The sequence below is a fragment of the Vulpes lagopus genome, chromosome 11, assembly GCF_018345385.1.
Source record: "Vulpes lagopus strain Blue_001 chromosome 11, ASM1834538v1, whole genome shotgun sequence".
NCBI classification, from domain to species: domain Eukaryota; kingdom Metazoa; phylum Chordata; class Mammalia; order Carnivora; family Canidae; genus Vulpes; species Vulpes lagopus.
Window position 1 is genome coordinate 93465492 of NC_054834.1, and position 23469 is coordinate 93488960.

The window sequence follows — 23469 nt, forward strand, 5'->3', positions numbered from 1 at the left end:
TTTTTTTAAGGTTTTTATTTATTCATGAGAGACACGCAGAAAGAGGCAGAGACATAGACAGAGGGAGAAGCAGACTCCCCATGGGGAGCCTGATTCGGGACTGGATCCCAGGACCCCAGGATCACGTCCTAAGACAAAGGCAGACGTTCAACCACTGAGCCACCCAGGTGTCCCTAGTTTCATAAATGTACAATTAGACCAGGCAACATAGTTTTTTGTGTGTTTTTCTCCTGCCACATTTAATATAATTAAGACACAAACAGTGGCCCTGGGGAGATGCTGTCATGTTGGCCAGGAAAGGAGATGGCCAAGAATGGAGGTAGTACTAGATGTGAAAGAGTAGTTTTCCTTTCCTGTAACTACTTTGTAATATCCTCACGCAAAACAAAGTATGGATTTAACCAAGTATACTTAACTGCCACTGGAAGGGATTTACAGCGGCATGTCAGTATACCTTTAGTTACAAAACTCAAAAATGAGGCAGCTATCTAGATCAGTTGTTCCAAAATTGTCTGGCCGTCAGAATCAACTGGAAACTCTGTAAAACCAGAAGCCCGTACTCCTGATTTAGTAAGTATGGGTTTTAACCTAAGAATCTACCTGCTTTTCAAAGCTCCCTAGGTGATTTTGATGATATACCAAATTGGGAGAGCTGGCTGACTTCTATTTAGGGTCCCTAGAAATTATAGCATTCTGTAAGCCGTGGTGAAATAATGCTTGAGAACATAACCAAAATCTCACAGTTGAATTGCCCCCTAGATATGATCAAGAAAACATGTAGCCCCATTTGCTCTGGCAGCTATAATGTAACAATAGGGGAAGCTGGCCTGAAAACAAAGCTGAAACCTAGAAGAGAGTAGAGTCAAGAAAAACACAAAGAAAGAGAACTGGAGCCCTGACTGCACCTCACCTGAACCCCACTCTGCCTCAGAATTTTCTACTTACATGAGCCAATAAATACCCCTTATTGTTTAAGCCGGTTTGGGGTGGGTGTTCGGTTTCTGGTTTCTTGCAACAAAAAGTATCCTCCACACCCTTCCCCACATCAAAATTAAACCAGTGTGGAAGCACATGCTGACATTTTCTCCTCTCCGTTAGTGAGATTAAAATGTGTCTAAGATTGACATATTCCAGATTTTAAAAACTTCATTCTTAAATTCAACTTTGAGAATTTTCTTATGAAATAAGTGATTTTGATTTTTCAGCCTTTACTCAGAAAAGCTTCTCCTTGTTAATGAGATAAAAACCAAAAATTGGGACCAAGGTGACAAGCAAACCTGACATGATAAGACAGGATGTTTCTATATGGAAATTCAAGAAAGTCTAACATAACAGAATTGTAGCTACTGTCTTCTTCCCCTTTTCCACATTTCCTTAACACCTGCTGGACCATCAAAAGTAGGTATGTTGTTACTTAATGCCAATCAGTACATCAGTGATTAAAGGCTTATTGTCAAAGTTACTAAGAAAGAATCTTAGCGTGTTATTGACTGATAGGACATAAACTTAAAGGAGACCTCTGGGATTGCTTACAAACTTGCATCTCAAGATCTGGACAATAAACAAGCCATTGTATCCATGGTAACAGTGGCTTAACTTTTCAATGCACAGAATGGTAATTACATTTCCTCCTTTCATTCATTTCTCCCTTTTCCCAATAACCTTGGGGGTCAGGCATGACCTGAGGGCTAATGACTAAAAGCACAAAGCTTTTGACATGAAACTTCACATCGTCTAACCTGACACCTTCTAACCTGACACCTTCTCGGAAAGACTTACTTCCTTGCATTGTGGTTTGGTCCTGTCCTAAGTCAGAAGTACCCATCTTACTTTCGGAATTACAATGTTTCTAATTTCTCGACACATGCTATTAGAAATCAGACTTAAAAAAAAAAAAAAAAAGAAATCAGACTTAAGGACCAGCAAAATAACCATAGGCAGAGAGTGCATATAGTTGGCATTTCTGAATTATTCCAGGCAGGTGTGAAAGACACCTGCTCTACCATTTACAGGAGCAGTCCTTAGGTTAGATGCTAAGGACTCTTGGATTTGCACCAAGATGCACTGTGCCTCCACCGAAGCATTTTAATATGTCTCCAGAGCCTCCTCTCTTCTTTCTTTCCACCCCATTCTCAGATCCAAGGCCTCCTGCCTGGAAAAGGGACAAAGTCGTAAGAATATAAACAAGAAAGCAGAGTTAGCTGGGAAAGGAAATAGAGCCTAGGATTCAAGGAAAAATAAAATCATACAATGGACTCAAGAGCTCCTGTATTCTGCTCTTTCAGCTCATTTTCCAGAACTTTCCTGTTCATCACAAAGGTCTGCTCCAAATAAGAATTCTTTTTTTTTTAAGTTTTTATTTATTTATTCATGAGAGACACAGAGAGAGAGAGAGAGAGATTGAGAGAGAGGCAGAGACACAAGCAGAGGGAGAAGCAGGCTCCATGCAGGGAGCCTGACGTGGAACTCAATCCCGGGTCTACAGGATCAGGCCCCAGGCCGAAGGCGGCGGTAAACCTCTGGGCCATCGGGGCTGCCCTAAATAAGAATTTTTTAGGCCACAAGTAAACCTTCTAGAAGTCCTTCTTTCTCCTGTTCTCCTAAACTTAAAGTTGCAACGTGATCACATGAACACAGAGCATCACGTCTTTTCCCTTAATATTTCCAATACTTTTGCCCCTTCAATTCATTGAGCTATCCCAGGACTGCCTGCTCTTGAGAAATTTCTATATCCTTGTCAGTCTGTCTTCATGTATAAAATAAGATAACATCAGTTGGTTTTACCTGATAAGGTGTCCTAGATACGTGTTGTTTTTGCAGCCCAGCTTCTGACCATCTGGTAGCCCTACCCCAAATTCCCTCTGCAGCCCAACCTTATTAGTCCATGACTTCAGGGACCAAGCATATGATCCAAGCCTAAGCCATAGGCACACTTCATGCTTATGGATACAATGATTTGTTCTCCATTTGAGTTTGACCTAAGGCAGAGCCCAAGATGCAACTGAGACTTTTCCTGGGAACAATTAAGACAAAAACTCTTGCTCTTTCCCAATGGACATGACATGAAAGGATGTGGGCCCAGGAGCCACTGACAGCCATCTTAGAACATTAAAGATAACACTTGAGAACAGAGTCATCTCAGAGTCAGGAGATAGAGAAACCATATCATCCTGACATAGGCTGAGCCCCCATTTTATATTAGATTGAGCCAAAAGAAACTGCCAATATTTTAGCTGTCTAGAAAAACAGCAATCCCATTTGGTTCAACCTAATAGCTATATATTTTCAATTGTATCTTTCAATAAACTTCCTTCATGGTTCCAGGCAGTTTAGATTTTGGTCATTTACAAACATAAGAGTCTAGAATAATATATAAAGTTGTAGCCACTAAAATGATATACCAGCATGCATGGATGCAAAAGACCACTTGTGTAAAAAAAAAAAAAAAAAGAAAGAAAGAAAGAAAGAAAAGAATGGGACACCTGGGTGGCTCAGTGGTTGAGCATCTGCCTTCAGCTCAGGGTGTGATCCTGGGGTCCCGGGATTGAGTCCCTCATCGGACTCCCCAGGGGGAGCCTGCTTCTCCTTCTGCCTATGTCTCTGTCTCTCTCTGTGTCTCTCATGGATAAATAAATAAAATCTTGAAGAAGAGGAAATCAAGATAATATAATATCTTCTTCTCGAGTTCAAAAAATTAAGTTCTTGGGGCACCTGGGTGGCTCAGTGGTTGAGCGTCCACCTTCAGCTCAGGTCGTGATCCCAGGGTTCTGGAATCGAGTCCTGCATCAGGCTCCCCAAGAGGAGTCTCCTTCTGCCTATGTCTTTGCCTCTCTGTGTGTGTGTGTCTCTCATGAATAAATAAATAAAATCTTTTTTAAAATTAAGTTCTTAAAGAGATTAATAAAGATGGATAGAATTATATGTGAGACCTCACAACCTAGAAAACATTTCACACTCTTCTCATTTAATTGGCATAACTACCCTGTCAAGATTTAAACCCAGATCCTGTAACTCTAAAATTTCACACTCTTCCCACTTCATTTCACAATGCTGAGATTATTTAAAAAAAAAAAAATCACTTAGGAAACATTTGCATGAAAAAAAAAAAAAAGGAAACATTTGCATGGACCCCAAGAGAACACATGAAGCATCAAAGAAATGTCTCTGATAATTCAATACAACAACCAATCTGATCATGTTAAAGAAACAGCCCAAAACTCAGGCTGAAATATGTCAAATCTTTCTAACATTGCTGAGATCTTAGCCGGGGTTCCTAGAAACTAGGCTCTCAATATCAGTATTTTTAATGACGATTAAAAATTTTTTTAACTAAACACTTTTTATTTAGTAGAATAAAACCTGTCAGTGTTCTTGGAGTGCCTGCTTAGACAACATGGACAATGATTAACAATGACCTAGCAATTACTTTGAATTAAGACTAGAAACCTATTCATGTAGCAGTCTGTACTATGAAACCCGGAGACCTTAGGAATGTGCTTTGATGGCCCAAGATTTTGAAAAATAGATCCAGAAGTATGATCTTTGAAAATTGGAGCACTGATATGGCATAAATTCTGGACCAAACTGAAAGCACATGGTACATGGCTGTATTAACCTATCCTCTTAAACTTGAGATTCTTCTTAAACCTGAGACATGTGACCTATCCAATTTTTTAAGAGGATTGGCCAAGGTGATCTTTTCATCATACTTGGCCTCATATGACAGGTCAGGATCAACAGAAAAACAATCTAGAGGCCTCCTCAACCAACCAGGCTGAGGACATTCTAAGTAAGTGTATCTTAAAATGATCAATTAGAAAGACACAAAGAGGAGATGGGGTTTAGATCTTAGCTCTAACCTCTGGCCACATGACCTTAGGAAAAGGGCTTCACCTCCCCCCTTTCACTCCTTTCAATCCCCTCTCCTCTCCTCCAGGGTTTAGTTGCTTATCTATAAAATAATGCAAGTAGACCAGCTGATAGCTAAGATTGCCTCCATCTGTAAGAGCCTAAGTTTCCATTAAAACAGAATAGGCACAAGATTGAAAGGAGTTTGAGCAAAAGCCCTACAAAAAACTGGCTAGGAAGAACTTCAAGCAGAGAAAAAGAAGCCAACTGCTGTGAAATAAGACCAGCAGGGGCAGTATCAGAGTGTAATAGGACCAAAATGTTGCATGCTTGTTACTGGTCCCATCATCCTTTTTTTTTTTTTTTTTTAAGATTTTATTTATTTATTCGTGAGAAACAGGGAGAGAGAGAGAGAGAGAGAGAGAGAGAGAGGGAGAGGCAGAGACACAGGCAGAGGGAGAAGCAGGCTCCATGCAGGGAGCCCAACATGGGACTCAATCCTGGATTTCCAGGATCACGCCCTGAGCTGAAGGCAGTGCTAAAACACTGAGCCACCCAGGCTGCCCCCCATCATCCTTTTAAATATATAAACTTTACCTGAAGATGTAATTGTCATAAAGCTGACACTATGAAAGGCATAACCAAGCTTCTATTGGAGGAAAGACTAGAACTTTGTTTAAATCGATACCATTCTCTCAAAAAAACTTCCAGTCATATCCTGGGATCTGGGAATTCCTCAAAGAAATGTTAGTGAAAAATGCCTAAGACTTCTTTATGTGCACTTAGAAATTAGAAATATGAATAGTAAGCAAAAAAAAAAAAAAGTGTTACTTTCAGTGTCGGTCAATGTAATATTTGCTGCCATTTATGATCATTGTCTAGAGGCCTTACATGTTAAGCACTTTTATCTCTTTATGTTTTAATAAAATGCCATGGAACAGATTCTCCGGTTATCACATCAATTTTGCAGATAACCAATCTGAGCCATGAAAGTTTAGTGACTTCCCCAGGGTGACACAGCTGGAAAGTGGTAAAGTCATTGCTGGAACCCCGACCACTTGACTCCAGAATTCAGGCTCTCCCAATTTTTCTTAAAAGCATTATACAAAATATGAAGAAAATACAAATAATTTTAGCTATGGATATGCTATAATTTTTTTTTTAAGACTAACCATAAAATACCCAGAGCTCTGTTCCAATATCTAATGATGCAAACTCTGCGGGAAGATCTTACCTAAAACGTATGCTAAAATAAGGACAGTGTCCTCACACTTTACAACAGGATAAGTCAATACAACAAGAATCTAGAAATCTCCTTAACCTTCCAGGCTGAGGCTATCCAGAGGACAAGTAGGAAGACTGAGAGTGAGGATACTTGGGGTCAGGTGACGGAAACCTGAAAAGAATTTCTGAAAAAAAAAATATCCAGAGTTATGGCACAGCAGGTAGATTTTTACCTTTTGTGGCAAAGATTGTAAAATGCCACTCAGCTTCTTTAGGAACCTCATGCATGGGTAGTAACCCAGGGAGCGCGACATTTTTAGTACAAAAGAAAAGAGACAGGCAGATAGAGGAGCGAGTCACCTACCAGGGCGGTTAAATTATAGCCTCTGGACTCAGAATCCCTTGGATTAGCCTCCCAGCTTTGCCATTTTCTAGCAGTATGACCCAGGGCACATTACTTCCCATCAGTAAAATGCGGAGAGTAAGAACACTTACCATCAAAGTGGTATTATACAGACTAGTAAGTATAAAGCACTTAAAACAGCATCTGCCACAAATAGAAGTGTCTGATATGCAACTCTTACCGCACATATTATTATTACATATTATTATAGAAGACGGAAGAGTGAGTGCAGCTTATTTGGTGACCAAACCACCAATCCAGGGGAGAAAATGTCAGTTTTCGTTCTCTGGGGACAATCCAGATGTATCCCAGATGAATGCGGACAAGATTTCCCCTTGCCAGGCACTGACAGGAACATATAGTAAATCCTATGGCTATATTTAGGACGTAGGATGTATATCACCCGACGCGCGGCGGCAAAGCCTCCGCAGTAACAATAAATCCTCTCTCTGTGTTACCAACACTGAGAAAAAAAGGTGTTCAAAGCAAGAATTATTAACGGTCTCCCCCGGCCTCCCTTCCCTTTCCAAAGATCTTTTTTTTTTTTTTTTTTTTTTTTTACAAGACCAGTGGGGTTTGTTGGCGTTTCCAAACTTCTTCCCAGGAAGCCTGAAATGGGTACTGCTAGGAGTTGCAGTATAATTACTTAGTTGATTCCCTCTAAGGAGCTTACGCTAAGAATTGAGGAAAGAAAGCAGATTAACCATCTGAATACAAGCCCCGGCCCATCCACAAGCTTTCCCCTCTCTCCGCCATACATGGGGGGGGGGGGGGGTCTACAGTCCCCACCCATCAACCCCAATATGCGATCCAGGGAAATCAATTTATTGCTTGGGCTAATCCTACCACAATAGGGGTTTCATTTTCATTGTAGGGCAATTAAGTTGTCGGACGGGAAGGGAGGGGCAGGACGGGGGAAGGGGTGGGGGGAGCGCGCTCCCATCCGCACAGACAGATTAGCCCCTGTGCAGGCAGCGGCGTCCGCTCTGTCTGTCTGGCGGTCGGTCACACGCAGCTCGGGGCCGCTACCTAGCAACGCGATGCCCGCAGCGAGCTCGCCGCCCCCGCCGCCTCCGCGCGCTTCCCATTCATCCCGGCCGCCCCCCCCGCCCCGCCCCGCCCCGCCCCCCGGGAGCGCGCCGCGCTGCGGCTCCAGTCCCCTCTCCCTGCGCGCTCCTGCGCCTCTTCTCTCTCCCCCTTTCCTCCTTTTCACCCCCTCCACGTCTTCCTCCCTTTCTTTGCTCTGCCCGTTCCTGTAAACTCGTAAACCTCTGACAACTTGGGAGGCTTTCTCAAGGGCTTCCTACCAGAAACTTCCTCCACTCGAGCCCTGGAAACTCCGGGCGCGCAGACGCGGCCTCATTCAGCAACACAAAAGCCCCCACCCCCACCCCCACCCCCACCCCCACCCCCCACCCCCGGTGAAAAGGGAAACCCCTCAAGAAAACGCCCCAGCGGCGTGCGGCTCTCGGCGCCAATCCCGCCTCCCGGCCTTATCTGGGCTCGGAAAGCATCTGCAAGGAGACGCGGTCCCTGGAGGGTGGCCCCGGGACCGAGCCGCGGCGGGAGGGGGGCTGCGCCGGCGGGCGGAGCGCGGCAGGTGGCGGGGGGCGCGCCGGGCCGCGCCGCGGGGATCGCGGGGATCGCGGACCCCCCCGCCCCGCGCCCCCCGCGCCGCGCCCCGCCGGGAGCCTCCGCGCTCGCCCAGCCCACGGCGCGCCGGCCGGGGGGACCCCAGCCCCCGGGCTCCAGCTGCACGGGGGCTCCCGACAGGGTCGGGGGGAAAGTCCCGCCGGAACAAAGACGGGGTCCCCGCGGGGTGCGCTGTCACCGAAACCGGCCGGGCTACTTTCTCAGGTTTGCGGCCGCTCGGATGCCGGGCGGGCGGGCGAAGGAGGGCTGCTCCCGGCGGCCCCGGGCGGAGCAACCTGAGCGCCCCGGCGGGAGCCGCCCGGGGGCAGCCGCCCGGCCCCGGCCCCGGCCCCGGCCCCGGCCCCCGCCCCCGCCCGGCCGCGGTCCCCGCAAGTGCGCTCGCGGGCTCGGGCCGCCGCCGCCGGGGGGTGCCGGGCTGTGCGCGGAGCTCGGGCGGGCAGGCGCTTACCTTGGCCACCGGCCGGCGCCAGGCAGGCGGCGAGGGCCAGCAGCAGCGTGCACGCCACGGCCGGCGCCCCGCGCTCCATCCCCGCGCCGTCCGGGCCCGGCCTCGCCGTTCCTTCCCCGGGAGGTGGGCGCGCGGAGCCCGCCGCAGCCGCCGCGCCTCTGCCCGCGAGCGCTCCCGCAGGCCTGCGCCTCGGCCGGCTCCTAGCGGCGGAAAGCCGGGCCCGGCGCCCGGGGCATCCCGTTTTCTACCCGCGCCAGTCCCCACCCTCCGGGCCGCGCAGAAAGCCCCGGAGACCCGGCCGCCCCGGAACTAGCATGCGGGAATCCGGCGGGGCAGGCCCCCTGCCGCCCGGCCCGCCCCCTGCGATCCGCGGCGCCGGCGGCGCGAGGGACTCGAACACACGTGCGCTCACACTCGCACACGCCCTCACAGCGTCACACACAGTCGCGCACTCCCCGCACCGTCACGCCGCCTGACAGTCCCCCTCGCAGGCTCGCGGGGGTGCCGGCTCGCACACTCCGAGGCCGCACGCGCGCGCGCGCATCCCCACTCGCCCAAACACCGACACGTGCACGCGGACTTCAGCTGCGCTTGCAGCGTCTGCGCACCCCTCGCGGCCTCACGCTCACGGGCGAGCACTCGCCCGACACTTGCACGGGAAGCGGCGCCCCAGCCTCCCCGCGAAGAGGTCCGCGAGGCAGCCCGTGAAAGGAAGAAAACTAGGAGGAGGAAGGGGGGCGCGGAATTAGAGGGACTAAGAGCCTGCGGGGGGCGGGGGGGCTTGTGACCATTCTCTAGCCTGAAATCCCTAGGCTGCTTGGACACCCCGGTCCCCCCGCCCCCCAGGGTGGAGACCCCGAGATGGGGTGTTCACGGTTTTTTACGGAGAGGGGTAAATCGACGTTGGGGGCAGGGTGGGATCCTTGTTTCGTTGTCTTAAGCAGAAGAGACACACGTGTCGCCGCCAGATCGCGTTTCTTACAAATATCTGGCATTTGGAGCGAAATTGCAAAGAAGGAACGTCTTGGCGATCGTGCTGGCGCCCCTTTATACGAGGGCGTGGAGAAAGCCCTGCCGCTCCTCCCGTAAGGCGGCGTCGGACACACAGCCGGGGGCGCCGGCCCCCAAGACCCCCGGAGCGAACCTCACCGTCCGAGCCTCGTCCTCGCGCGGGACGTGACACCAGGGCCGACAGGGGCAAAGGGGGAGGCCACTGACTCCCTGGCCCGGGGATCCCTGTCTGTGGGAAGGGGCCGGGGGGCGCCCCACACCCCAGCGCTGCGCTCTGCGTTAACCCGGCGGCGGGGCCCCAGGAGCCCGGGCCCTCCACCGGGGGCCCCGCGCTGACTTAGAGACCGGGCAGGGCGCCGCCGCCTGCCTCTCCGGGGCCGAGAGCCTGCCGGCGTCAGCCACCCCCGTCCCCGGAGCCCCGGCGTCTGGGCTCTGCTGGCCCCTGGCAGCACGGACCGCGCACCTCCCCGGGCTCCGGCGACTGCTGCACTTTGCAGGGAAGACGGACGGGGAACCGAGGTGTTACTTTAGAAAGACAAAAAGGGGGACAAACAGACGCGGAGAGAGGAAACCCGGACCGAAGGAGAGCAGGGCTGCGGCAGCCGCTCGCGGCTCTCTCCGAGATGCCGGGACTGGGCCACCCAGAGGTCCCTGCTCTGCCGCGAGTCACCGGAACGATACTTGGCTCCGCGCCGAGGAGGAGGCAGGACTGGGGGCCCGGGGCGCGCGGGGGTCCGGGAGGGGAGGAGGATGCGGCGGGCGGCACTTGCTCTCCGCGGGTGATTTATGCCGGTTCCGGGCGCCCCGGGCGGTGGTACGAGACCGCCGGGGTCAGGCGGCCCCGACGCCCGCCCGGGCCGCGCTGCAGTCCCTGAGCGTCCCCGCTCCGCGGGCCACGGAGAGCTGCGGCGGGCGCCAGGGGCTGGGGGCGCCCAGGGCGCGCGTGGGCGCGTGGGGCGCGGGAGGGCGCGCGTGCATGCGAGTGCGAGTGTGAGTGTGTGAGTGTGTGTCCTTTCACTGTGGCCGCCAGGGCTCCGAACATTCCTTTCTGCACTGAAGGGTTTTCCCCATTGTTGCTGTCTTTGTGCTCCAGTGTTGCCAACTTGCTGGAATTCCTGACGTGGTTGCACAGCAGGGCTCGGGCTGACCGTAGGAGCCAGCTGCGCCTGTGTCTGAGGCCGACCCAGCAGTTAATCCCAGAATAACGCGGGTTGGGGGGGGGGGGGTGCAGAGAATGGAGCGAGAACGCGAGGGAGGGGAGCAGAGAGAGGGCGGGGATGGGAATGCGGGGCCACTGACCGAGCACGGTCCACCAAGTGGATGCAAATTCACACATCCACGCTCTTTTCCACCAGAAGGTCTCATTTTCTCAATGCAACCCCAAACTCACGCAGTTTGGGGGCGGCGGGGGGAAGCATCTTTTGTGCCTCTTTATCTGCAGTATCTATACCTGAGCACACTCGCTTGCTAGATTTGGAGGATTAAATCTAGGCACCCGCATCTGGGAGAGCCCAAGTCAGCACAGTTGTGATTTAAGACAGCCTTGTTTCTATATAATGCAGAAGAGTAATTTCCTTGTCACCTTTCTCTCTGCTTAGATGCATATAAGACTTTACAGTTAACCAGAGACAAAGAGGATATTGCTGAAAAGTAGTAATTTATCCTGGTAGATGTATGTTAATTGACCTCCTTGATACATTTATGACTTGTGTATATTATTTTACTTATGCATCTCAGCAACAAACTACTAAAAATACTTTCAGAGAGTTTATTCCTATCTTGAACCAACTTCTGCTTCCTGCTGTGGGCATGAAGTTGTAAAATCTCCTTGAGTAAAATTCAGCTTCAGTTGGCTATTAATTCAACCCAAATTTGCTTCTTAAATGCCACAGAGCCAACTGCCCACTGAACAGCTCCAACCCCAATGTCCTTAATACCTCAAACTCAACATGGGGAGGGGGGGGACGGGGGCTGAACCATAAACCTTCAGTGTTCCTTATCTCAGAAAGGGGTATAACCATCCAGCCCAGATGCCAAGGCCTGAATTGTCACTCTAGACCCTGCTCTCTCTTCTCTACTCCTGCATCCAATCAATCATGACATTCTGTAACTTCAATTCCTCAATCCACTTTCTTTTCTCTTAAATCCACCCATTTCTCTCTACCTCACTGCCAGTCGCCACCTAGCCTCTCTCACCTGAATTATGGCATGAGCCTTTACAAAGTTCTTTGTTCTAAGTTTTGCCCCAGCCATCTGTCCATCTCTTTTCCATTCTGCAATCAGATGATCCAAAGTGATATTTGCATTAGACTAGTGCTTTCAAACAAAGTAATTTCAAACAGACTGATTAGAGTATATGAAATTAATTTAGTAGTTCAGACAAAAATTATTTTCAAATTAAATAAAATAGAACAGAAACTTTCATGTGGAAAGGATATGTACCGCTTCACAAAACTCCTGATTCGTGTGTGTGTGTGTGTGTGGTGTGTGTGTGTGTGCTGTGTTATCTTATAGATCTCAGCCAAAAAAGCTTGAAGTATCTCTCCATGAATTACTTCTTACTTAGAGAAAATAGAGACATGGGGAAACCTAACAGCTATCTTAATAGGTTTTATTATTATTTAGGTATAGTAAGGTCAATAGATCAGCAGATGACTGCCATTGGAAAGATAATTTATAATATTTACAGTCCCTGAGAGAGAGAGAATAAAGGTCACACCACTGGGGGGCCACAGAGGGGAACACTAGAGTGAGCACTACCAGAGAAGAGGGGGAAATGTACACAATCACCTTGTCTATGGTTCCCAGGGAAGGAACAGGCAGACAGGGTAAACAGGCTTATGATTGGCCAGTTTGTATTTGAAAAGCATTCCCTTGGGCCAACTCTCAGAACAGGGAGGGAATGAGGAAGGCAGGAGAGAGGTCAAGGCAAGGTGAATGGGTCATATTATCGGGTTGTCCAGAACAAGGTGTGTCCAGCATATGCCTACTGGGCAGATGTTAAAGCATTTTAAGATTACAGAAGCTAGAAACACAGTAAATATGGCAGATGCCTCATGGTCTTACTGACAAAAATGTGTAACCTAACCATGAGAAAGCATCAGACAAACCCAAATGGAGGGACATTCTATAAAATAACCAACTTGTATTCTTCAAAAATGTCATGGCCATAAAAGACAAAGAAAGGCTGGGGAACTTTTTAGAGATATGACAATTAAATGCAACACACAGCCTTGGGTTGGACTTGCATTGGGGAGAAATAGCTCTGAAGGACATTATTGGGGAAAGCAGAGGCATTTCAATATGGACTATAGATAGGATAATAGTGTACTGTTACATTAAATTTTCTGACATTGGTTAGGAAAGAGAATGTTCTTGTTCTCAGGAAATATGTCCTAGAGTATTAAGGGGTGCAGAAACATGATTTTGTAACTTATTCTCAATTCAGGAAAAAATAAATGTGCATATATGCATATGTGTGTTAGGTAAAGAGAGAGAGAGAGAGCAAATGGGCCAAAGTTATGTGGTACTTTTCTGCACTAATCTTGCAAATTTTGAGTAATTTTTGTTAAGCTTGAGAAACTGGGAAATCATAAGTTCCACATCAACAGTTCCTCTCTTATCTCCCTGTGTTTATTCCTATTATTCCCTGTGTCTAGAACATTCTTTCCCTCCCAATCCATCCCTCCATCTGATTAATTCCTAATCAACTTTCCAATCTCATCTAAAAGATCTCTTCTTCCATAAAGCCTTCCAAAACCCCTCATAATGACTCAGGAGTCCCTTCTGTATGTCCTCATAGCTCTCTTTTATTTCTCTCAGCTCAGCTCTCGTCACACTTGTATTCCTGTGACTGCCTCAAAGCCTCTCCATCTGCAACCAGAATAATATTTTGCAGACATGCTGATTATATACATCACTTGGTTATAACACTTTGGTCGTTTTCACATTATTCTGGAATAAAATTCAAAATTTCTAGCATAATCTACAAGCCTTTGCATGATCTGGCCCCTGGCAATCTCTTGACTCTCATATGACAGTCTAGACACATTGGCCTCCTCTTGGTTCCTCAAACACATTATCTGCTTTCCCAGCCTTGAGGGTGAGATTAAGAGGCCTAGGAGAGAGATAGGCAGAGGTTCATGGAGCTGCCTACATTCCTGACTCCACTCCAGGTCTAGCTCCCAACCTAGTATATCCTTACAATAATCCTCCTTTTGCTTAAGCAACTTGAGTGGCTGTCTGCCACATGCAAGACAGGGCCAGAGTTTAACCATCAAAAAGTGCCAAAAAGACATCTTAAGGTAGCTCACCTACCAGTATGCTTCTGATGTAATAACAACTGCAATCCAAAAAGGAAGTACACTACGGCCATACCACCCTGAATGTGCCCAATCTCGTCAAAAGGGAAGTACACTGACCCTTCCCCCCACCTTTTTGTAAACAACCTTTGACTTGCCAGCCTCAGGACCAGGTCCTCAGCCATACATCTGCCTATGAGTAGCCAGGGCCAGAAAAGCCACAGCAAGATCTAAAGGGACACCCAGGGGCACCTGAGCGGCTCAGTTGGTTGAGCGTCTACCTTTGGCTCAGGCCCTGATTCCAGGATCCTGGAATGGAGCCCCACATTCAGCAAGGAGTCTATTTCCCCCCATCCCTCTGCATGCTTGCTCTCTCTCTCTCTCACTCTCTCTCTCAAATAAATCTTTAAAAAAATAAATAAGTAAAGGGACAACCAGTGCAGCAGCCATGGCATCCAAAACAAACACGGAGACACCGGATATAATATGACAGAAGAATCCTTCTGATTTGCAAATAGAGCCATACGTAGAGTGTTGGCAGAGGTTTAAAGAAACAAGGAATCTAGCAGGTCTCACTGATTGAAAACAGATTCAATAAAATTAGGACTTTGCTGAAGCCTTGATGGCATGTCACCTGGGAGTCAGGTAAGCCTAGGGCAGGCATAAAAGTTCTGATCAAGCCAGTACTGCAAGCACCAGAGCTAAGAACCTGTGCAGGGGTACTTTATAATGCCTCGTGAGGAAGGCTAGGAATATGGTAGCAGGGTCAAAGTGGTTAGCCTCACTGCTTTTAAATTCCTCTCTCTTAGAGGCAACTCCTGCAGGTAAAGGTCAGTGCAAACATCTGCCTGGATAATGACTCCTGAGAGCCAGAAACCCAATACAATTCCATTAGTCCCACAGTCCATCTCTTATCTCAGCGATTGTGAAAGGGCTGGAGGTTGTAGAAAGATACATGATAAGAAGCAGTATATGCATGAAGAAAAGACCTATATAAAGTTAGGACTCAGTATCACCGTTACATGTAAATCCAGTCTTCAATGTATGGAAGTATGGGGACTGCACCAGAACTCAGCCAGGCTCCCGGTTAAAGGAGCTGGATTTGTATTGCTCACCACCAAATCCCCAGAACCTAGAACCATTGGACCTGATATATCACAGGTCCTCAAAAAATGTTTGGTGAATGAATGAATGGAATAAAACAGCATAAATTCTGTATTTGGCTTCTGGAATCTTGTTCAAATGAGACCTTACAAGATGCAACTTATTCTTGAGATCTCATACACTACAGGAAGCGTCCTCAGGGGTTTCAGAGTTTTAACTTCTCCAAACAACACTTGTCTTTAGAGTCTACAATTAATTTTTGCAATCTGAGGGGTTGTTTTTTTTGTTTTTGTTTTTGTTTTTAAGATTTATTTAGGGACGCCTGAGTGGCTCAGTGGTTGAGCATCTGCCTTTGGCTCAGGTTATGATCCCAGGGTCCTGGGATCAAGTCCCACACCAGGCTCCCTGCATGGAGCCTGCTTCTCCCTCTGCCTATGTCTCTGCCTCTCTCTGTGTGTCTCTCATGAATAAATAAATAAAATCTTATAGATGTGTGTGAGAGACACACAGAGAGAGGCAGAGACATAGCAGAGGGAGAAGCAGGCTCCCTGTGGGGTGCATGATGCGGAACTTGATCCCCCAACCTGGAATCATACCCTGAGCCTAAGGCAGATGCTCAACTACTGAGCCACCCAGGCATCCCTATTTATTTATTTTAAAAAGAATAACAGAGCCCAGACAGCAATTCCAGGTTTTAGCTCCTGTAGGGAAGAAAGACCCATTTGCACAGGACCTTGCAGTCTCTATTCCAGGATCCTATCCAGAACTCTACATTACATTTAGTCACCATGTCTCCCTGGGGTCCTCTTGGCCATGACAGTTTTTCAGGCATTGTTTTTGGTTTTGGTGACTTTGACAGTTTTGAGGAGTCCTGGTCAGGTATTCTGTGTAAATGCCCTTCTATTGGAATTTGTCTAATGTTTTTATAGTGATTAAATGGGGGTTATAGGAAAAAAATAAAATGTAAATTAGGGTTATGGTTTTGGGGGCAAGATGACAGAGGTAAAGGGTCATTCTCCTCACATCATATGAGAAGTACATACTATTGACATGATTTATCACGTACATGTTAATCTGGATCACCTGGCTAAAGAAGTATTTGCCATGTTTCTCCACAGTAATCACTCCTTTCCCCCAGTTTCATACTGTACACTCTAGAAGAAAGTCATTATGCACAGCCCACAGTATAGGAGGGGCGAATTCCATCTCCTCAAGTGCAAAGTGAGGGAATTTCTTCTGCATGGATAGATTTATCCATTCATCCCTAATTATGTATTTATTCAACATTTTATTTATATCAATATAGAATTATGGATATTTACTTTATAGTTTGGGTTATAATTCTAATACTGCATTATTTTATTGCTCTAGTTAATCTAGCTGTGGTCTTTGGGAGCTCTTTCAGTTGACTCATATGTCCCTTTGACATAGTCGCATTATCGTGGGGGTTTTTGCTCTTTGTTTTGAGCACTTTCTTACCTTCTGGCAGTACGAGATGCTCCTCCATCTCATCTTGCTTATTCCCTGCCCTAGCCCTAGAACCAGTCAAGATATTTTTAGTCTTTGTTTTATAGAGAATGTAAGTATAATTAAAATTTACTGATGGGGCACCTGAGTGGCACAGTCGGTTAAGTCTTCAATTCTTGGTTTCAGTTCAGGTTGTGATCTAAGGTTAAGATCTCAGCGTCATGGGGTCAAGCCCCCAGTTTGGCTCTGTGTTCAACAGGGAGTCTGCTGAAGTTTCTTCCTCTCCCTCTGCCCCCTCCCTAATGCACTTGAGCGCATGCTCCCTCTCTCTAAAATAAATAAATAAATCTTTAAAAAGTAAAAAGAAAATTTACTGAATACTCATTGTGGGCCAGATTTGAGCTGAGAATCTTACCAACATTAAGTAAAACTCCAGATAACTAGTAGGCAACTACTGATACACTTTGTTTTTAACGAATTGCCTGGGGAAATTATTTTTTTTACATTTTATTTTCATAATCTTGGGATGGGAAAGCCTGCCTAAGTAAGGCACAGAAGCCTAAATCCAGAATGGAAAGAATTGATAGTTGGTTGACATACAATATTGTTAGTTTCAGCTGTAGATTATAATGATTCAAAATTTACATACAATAGGAAGTGATCGCCACAATAAATCTAGCTACCATCTGTCACCATACAAACTGGTTACAATATTATTAACTATATTCCCTATGTTGTACATTGCATTACTCTGTCTTACTTATTTTATAACCGGAAATTTGTACCTTTTAAGGATTGATAGTTGTCTATATAAAAATCAAATGATTTTGTAAGGCAAAAAACACAAACAATTTTGAAAGACAAATTGGAAAATACTTTTTACATCTATGACTTAAAAAACTAATATAGAAAAGTTCTTAGAAACTAAAAAAAAAGTTGAGTACCCCCACTAGAAAAAGTATCTGCCAACAAAATAATAACTAACATTTTTGTAGCGCTTTATTATGTACTAGATGTAGTTCAAAGTGCTTAATGAATATCAACTTATTTTTTTAAGATTTTTTTCATTTGTCTTAGAGAGATTGAGAACACATTCAAGTACTCTCCAGTAGGGGAGGAGCAGAGGGAGAGGATCTCAAGCAGACTCCACGCTGAGCATAGAACCCAATGTGGGGTTTGATCCCAGGACCCCAAGATCATGACCAGAGCCAAAACCAAGAGTCTGACACCCAACCAGCTGAGCCACCCTGGTGCCCCTCAACTTATTTAATTTTCACAGCAATGCTTTGAAATAAGTACTATAATCACTCCTATTTTACAGATACGGAAAGTGAGCCTAGAGAAGTTAAGTGATTTTCCCAAGGTCACACAGCTAGTTAGTAGCAGACCTGGAATTTGAACACAGTCTGCTCCAGAGTACCTAAGCTTGTACTTTCCCCAGAAACAGAACCCTGAAATTAAGATTGGAATACATGGGGGCAGCCCAGGTGGCTCAGTGGTTTGGTGCCGCCTTCGGCCCAGGGTGTTATCCTGGAGATCGAGTCCCACATCAGGCTCCCTGCATGGAGCCTGCTTCTCCCTCTGCCTGTGTCTCTGCCTCTCTCTCTGTCTCTCATGAATAAATAAATAAAATATTTTAAAAAAAAGATTGGAATACATGTAATTTACTAGAGAAATAACTCCAGGAAGCAATACTGAGGCCCCAGATAGAGTGAGATAGGGAAGGAGGAAAACCTATATGGGTGTGCTATATCAATATCACCATTGTGGTATTGGCATTTAGTTCTCCCAAGACCCTCTAAAGAGAATTTAGAACGAGTTTCAGAATTATTCACCTGGATCAACCAAGGGAAGTATTTATCCTTCAGCTCCCATCTTCTGTTGGTTAAGAGTTATCATCAAGGGGGCACCTGGGTGGTTCAGTCAGTTAAGTGTCTTACTCTTGATTTCAGCTCAGGTCATGATGTCAGAGTCCTGAGATGGCACTGGGCATGGAGCTAGCTTGAGATTCTCTCTTCCTCTCCCTCTGTCCCTCTCCCCCTGTGCATGTGCACATGTTCTCTCTCTCTCTCTTTCTCCCACCCTTTCTCTCTCTCAAAAAGAAAAGAGTTATCATCAGGGGCACTACCATCCCTCTCACTTGGGGTATGCATGTGCGCTTGCTGAACCCATCAGTGTCTACCGCAATGGAGAAGCTCCATGGCAAAAAGTAAAAGACCAAGACACCTGAAACATAATGATTCTAGTATAAGGTAAGATGAAGCCTGTGTAAGGAACCAAGTGACCAAGCAGATGTCATTCCCTAATGTTCTGTGGTACTTTTATTGTGTCCCCTAGTGGAATCACTCTGTCTAGGAATCAGCATCTCCAATCCAGCAGAACCTAAATGACATTCTTGTCATTTAACAAATTCTTAAGGTGATGATGAGAGGCACCAATCTTCCTTCCACTCCATGGGGGCAAAGCATCATATATCTGCCACATACTACATCCTAGAAGATAATATCCCAACCCCACAGTTTTGTCCTTGAGTTGGTAATTTAAATGAAAATGTAATAGGCCATTCTATTGTACTATTAGGGTAGCTTCTTCTGAGTTATGAGGTATACATATCTTCTTCAACTTATCAGGAGGTTATGTCCTCCTGATAAACCCATCAGAAGTTGAAATATCGTAAGTCAAAAATGCATTTAATACACCTTACCTACTGAACATCATAGCTTAGCCTAGCCTACCTTAAACATGCTCAGAACACCTACATTAACCTAGAGTTGGGCAAATCATCTAACACAAAATCCATTTTACAATAAAGTATTGAGTAATTACTTATGTAACTTATTGAGTACAGTACGGAAAGTGAAAAACAGAATTGTTGTTTGGGTACAGAAAGGTTGTAAGTGTATCAGTTGTTTACCCTCAGCATTGTGCGGCTGACTGGGAGCTGAAGCTGCCATTCTCTGCACAAGAGAGAATCATTTCACATACCACTACCTCAGGAAAAAATCAAAATTTGAAATATGGTTTCTTTTTTTTTAAGATTTTATTTTATTTATTAATGAGAGACACAGAGAGAGAGAGGCAGAGACACAGGCAGAGGGAGAAGCAGGCTCCATGCAGGGAGCCTGATGTGGGACTCGATTCCAGGTCTCCAGGATCACACCTCAGGATGAAGGTGGCACTAAACTGCTGAGCCACCGGGGCTGCCCTGAAATATGGTTTCTACTGAATGCATTTCTATTTTCTACCATAATAAAATTGAAAAATCATAAGTCAAATCATCCTAAATCGGGGACAATTTACATAATAAAACTAAAGCATTCCAAGGTCAAATACCCAGTGTTAAACCTCCTGCACTTGGAGTTGCTGTTCTGAAGGCATCACTATTCAAGATTCCATGTTAATAAATCAGCATTTCATAAGCAAATGATGGTGCTGACAGAGGCACTATGAGAAAGAAAGCAAAACCCACTTTCAGGGTACCCGTGGACTCTAGAAAGAACAAATCATTTCTCCCACCATATATACAGGGTCCACCAAGGGACTGACTTCTCTATTTTTTCTATGTCAGCATAGGCAATTTTGCTTTTCTAGGAATTTTTCCATTTTGTCCATATTTTCAAATACATTGGCATAAATTTGTTCATCATATCCTCTTATCTTTTTGGAATCTGCATGATTTGTAGTATTATCTCTTCCTTTTTATTACTGTATTGTTTCCTTACTTCTCTCTTTCTTCCTTGTTTGTATTGCCAATTTTGTTGCTCTTTTCAAAGAATCAATTTTGAGTTTGTTTTTAAATCAATTATATTTTTGTTTTTATTTTTTTATTTTTATTTTTTTAAAGATTTTATTTATTTATTCATGATAGACACAGAGATCAAACAGAGACACAGGCAGAGGGAGAAGCAGGCTCCTTGCAGGGAGCCCGATGTGGGACTCGATCCCAGAACTCCAGGATCACGACCTGGGCGGAAGGCAAGTGCTCAACCCCTGAGCCACCCAGTCATCCCTATATTTTTGTTTTGAATTTCAACTGATATCTTTGCTTTTCTTTACTATTTCCCTATTCCTACTAACTTTGGGTTTTATATACTGTTGAACTCATTTATTACATTTTTTATTTCCATTATATTTTCAGTGCCAGAATTTCCATTCAAATCTTTTTTCAATACCCCCGTTCTTACATGAAATTGTCCATCTCATCATCTCCAATATATGTATTATATCTTTTGAAACTGTCAATTGTTTATTTTTTTATTTGTTTTTCAGTCATTTCATCCTAGCTCCTGGTATGCCTAGCAAACTTTAATTGAATACTTTATGTGAGTATAACAAGTTGTGTAAGCTATTGATGATGCTATCTCCCCCAAAGAGAATTTATGTTCCTTTAAGTAGGCATTTAGAATAGGGGTAAATCTTTGATCAAGTAGAATGAGGTATCTCAAGACTGGATTTCAGTCCTACTACTAGCATGTAGCCCTTTAAATATCTTAATTGAAAATGTGGATCATTTTCCAGAACACTTCTCCTTAGTCGCCAGCATTTATCTCAGCAGCACCATGATACTAAGAGCTCTGATTAAACTCTTAATATGTTAGCATCCACTTTATATTAGACTTTTTAGATCAGTGCAGCTTACAAATTGGAAATGCTGTAAGGAAAAAAGTAGCAGAAAATTGCCAGTTTTCCTAAGTGTTTTCCCTTTATCTTCGATCTTGGTCTCTCAAATACTCAATCTGCTGTTATTCTCCAATGCCTCTAAACAGTTATTTCATATTTTAAATTTTTAAATATATTTTTCATATAACTGTGACTATTTTCTGATACTACACCAAAACTCAACAAGTTGTTCCTAAGAATTAATTACAAAAAGGAGTTTGAAACCATATCAATGAACTTTCCATCCTCAATTATATTAAAACCCATTGGTCTTTAACTTTGAATGGATTTTGTAACATTATGCCCTAGTCATTTGAAAAATATTAGTTCACTGTTATGTAGCTTTTCAAAATGTTGATATATTTCATTATAGGATATGTTTTAAATCACAGTGGTTAATATTACCACAAAACTCATCACAAAAAAAAAAAAAAAAGGTGTTTGAACACAATTAAGCTCTCATGTTCCCAACGGCAGATACAGTTTTCTAAAATTCTAATTTTTCAATTCAAAGCATAAGATGCCCTGCTTAATAATTGCAGTATACCCTGTTCTTGTTTTAACAGGAACCACTTTACTAAGAAATATGTCACAAAAATAAAAATTCACTATATTTGAATATATTGTCAGACATTTGGATGAAGTATCATAAAAGATATAAATAAAAATGTACTTATACTCCAGAATTTGTACATTCTGTCATCATAAAGGTGATAACTTTAAAATAATATTTAGGTCTGGAAATACTTCAAACTGAAAGGAAAATTAGGCTAAGAAAAAAATTTTAAATTATAGTAAAAGTATAGCAATTATATACAGTGTTTTTGAAATCTTATGAAAGGCCATTTACTTTTCCCCATATCCATTATAAATTACACTATGATTGGTTATATTTGAAGTGCACTTGAATTTTGTGACACAGAAGCAGGTATCTGATGGGAGAAACAAGTTGGAAAGTAATACATTGCAATGAACCTTGTTTACCCATCCTCAAAATCAGCTGAATTTCCCTAACTTGAAAAAAATAATAATAAAACTAAAACCTACCATTAATAATGCTTGGGAGGGTGAGTGAGTAGCGGAAGGACATTGACCCTGCTATCATCTGATCCACTGATCTTGGTAATTGTGGGTAAATCAACAGAAAACTTTTTGATAAAATAGCTTCAAGAATTATTGTTTAAAACTGATTTGCTACTTATACGACTATAACAAAAATCCTTACTATTACTCAAATGGGAAAATTGGAAGTGGTCTGTAATGTAGGTTTTAGAAGAGAGAACTACAAATTCTTTTCTTCCAACACATCCCCTTACAGTGGACAGATAAAGAGAAAGCTATTTTCCATACCTGAGTGCCTTTGCCTCTGCTGCCTCAGAGTTGGCTGGTTTTCATCCGGGATCCTGTCTTCACTCATCAGTCAAGGAAAGGCTTCTCTCTACCGTACCTTTTTTATTTTTTTTTAAATTTATTTATTTATTTGAGGGAGGGGGGGACAGAGGGAGAAGGAGAGGAATCCTAAGTAGCCTGCACACTGAGTGCAAAGTGTTAGCAGGGCCTAATCTCGTGACCCTGAGATCATGACCATCATGAAAACAAGAGTCAGACTGAGCCACCTTCTTTTTCATATAATTATTTCAACCAACGATTAGATAATTGCCTCACTTACAACAAAAGAGAAAGGGTATTATAAATAGGACCTTACAAATTAAAATTAATAAAACAAGTTTATTTGCATTTCATAAAACCACTTACTTGTATATTGACTCTAATTAGCATATCATTTCCATTATTAGAAATTTAAAGGATTTCCTTATTTTAAATGTTAAACATTATTTTTATTTTCATAAAAATGTTTAAGAAATCAGTTTGCAGAGTAACCTATTTTGTTAAGCTGCATAGGCTTGTGGAGTACGGGGTGTAGAAAGAAAAGAAAGATGCATGAGATCAAGACTAAGATTGAATTCTACTCTGAAAGAATGATCACTGAAGCAGTACTAGTCTTTAGCTCCAAATGGTGGGATTTGGGATGATCCTTTTTAACTTTTCTATGTTGTTTAAATTATCAATAATGAACACATGTCATCTTTATGAAAGAGGAAATAAAACAACTTCGATAGAAGCACAAAGGGGTAGGACACCTGGGTGGCTCAGTGGGTGAGCGTCTGTCTTTGGCTCAGGTCACGATCCAGAGGTCCTCAAATAGAGCCCATATGGGGCTCCCCGCAGGGAGTCTGCTACTCCCTCTGCCTATGTCTCTGCCGCCTCTCTCTGTCTCTCATGAATAAATAAATAAAATCTTAAAAAAAAAAAAAAGAAGCACAAAGAGGGGCACCCAACTCTTCTTTGGG

General features: G+C 44.5%; 1 protein-coding gene across 1 annotated transcript in view; it reads right to left on the reverse strand.

Moving 5' to 3' along the window:
- LRP2 (LDL receptor related protein 2) overlaps nt 1-8854 on the reverse strand; it is a 197591-nt gene extending 188737 nt beyond the window's left edge. The window contains exon 1 of the mRNA XM_041774050.1: nt 8577-8854. Within this exon, the coding sequence (XP_041629984.1) occupies nt 8577-8655 (79 nt within the window). The 5' untranslated portion in view covers nt 8656-8854. The remainder of the gene's footprint in view (nt 1-8576) is intronic.
- Nucleotides 8855-23469: the final 14615 nt, after the last annotated feature.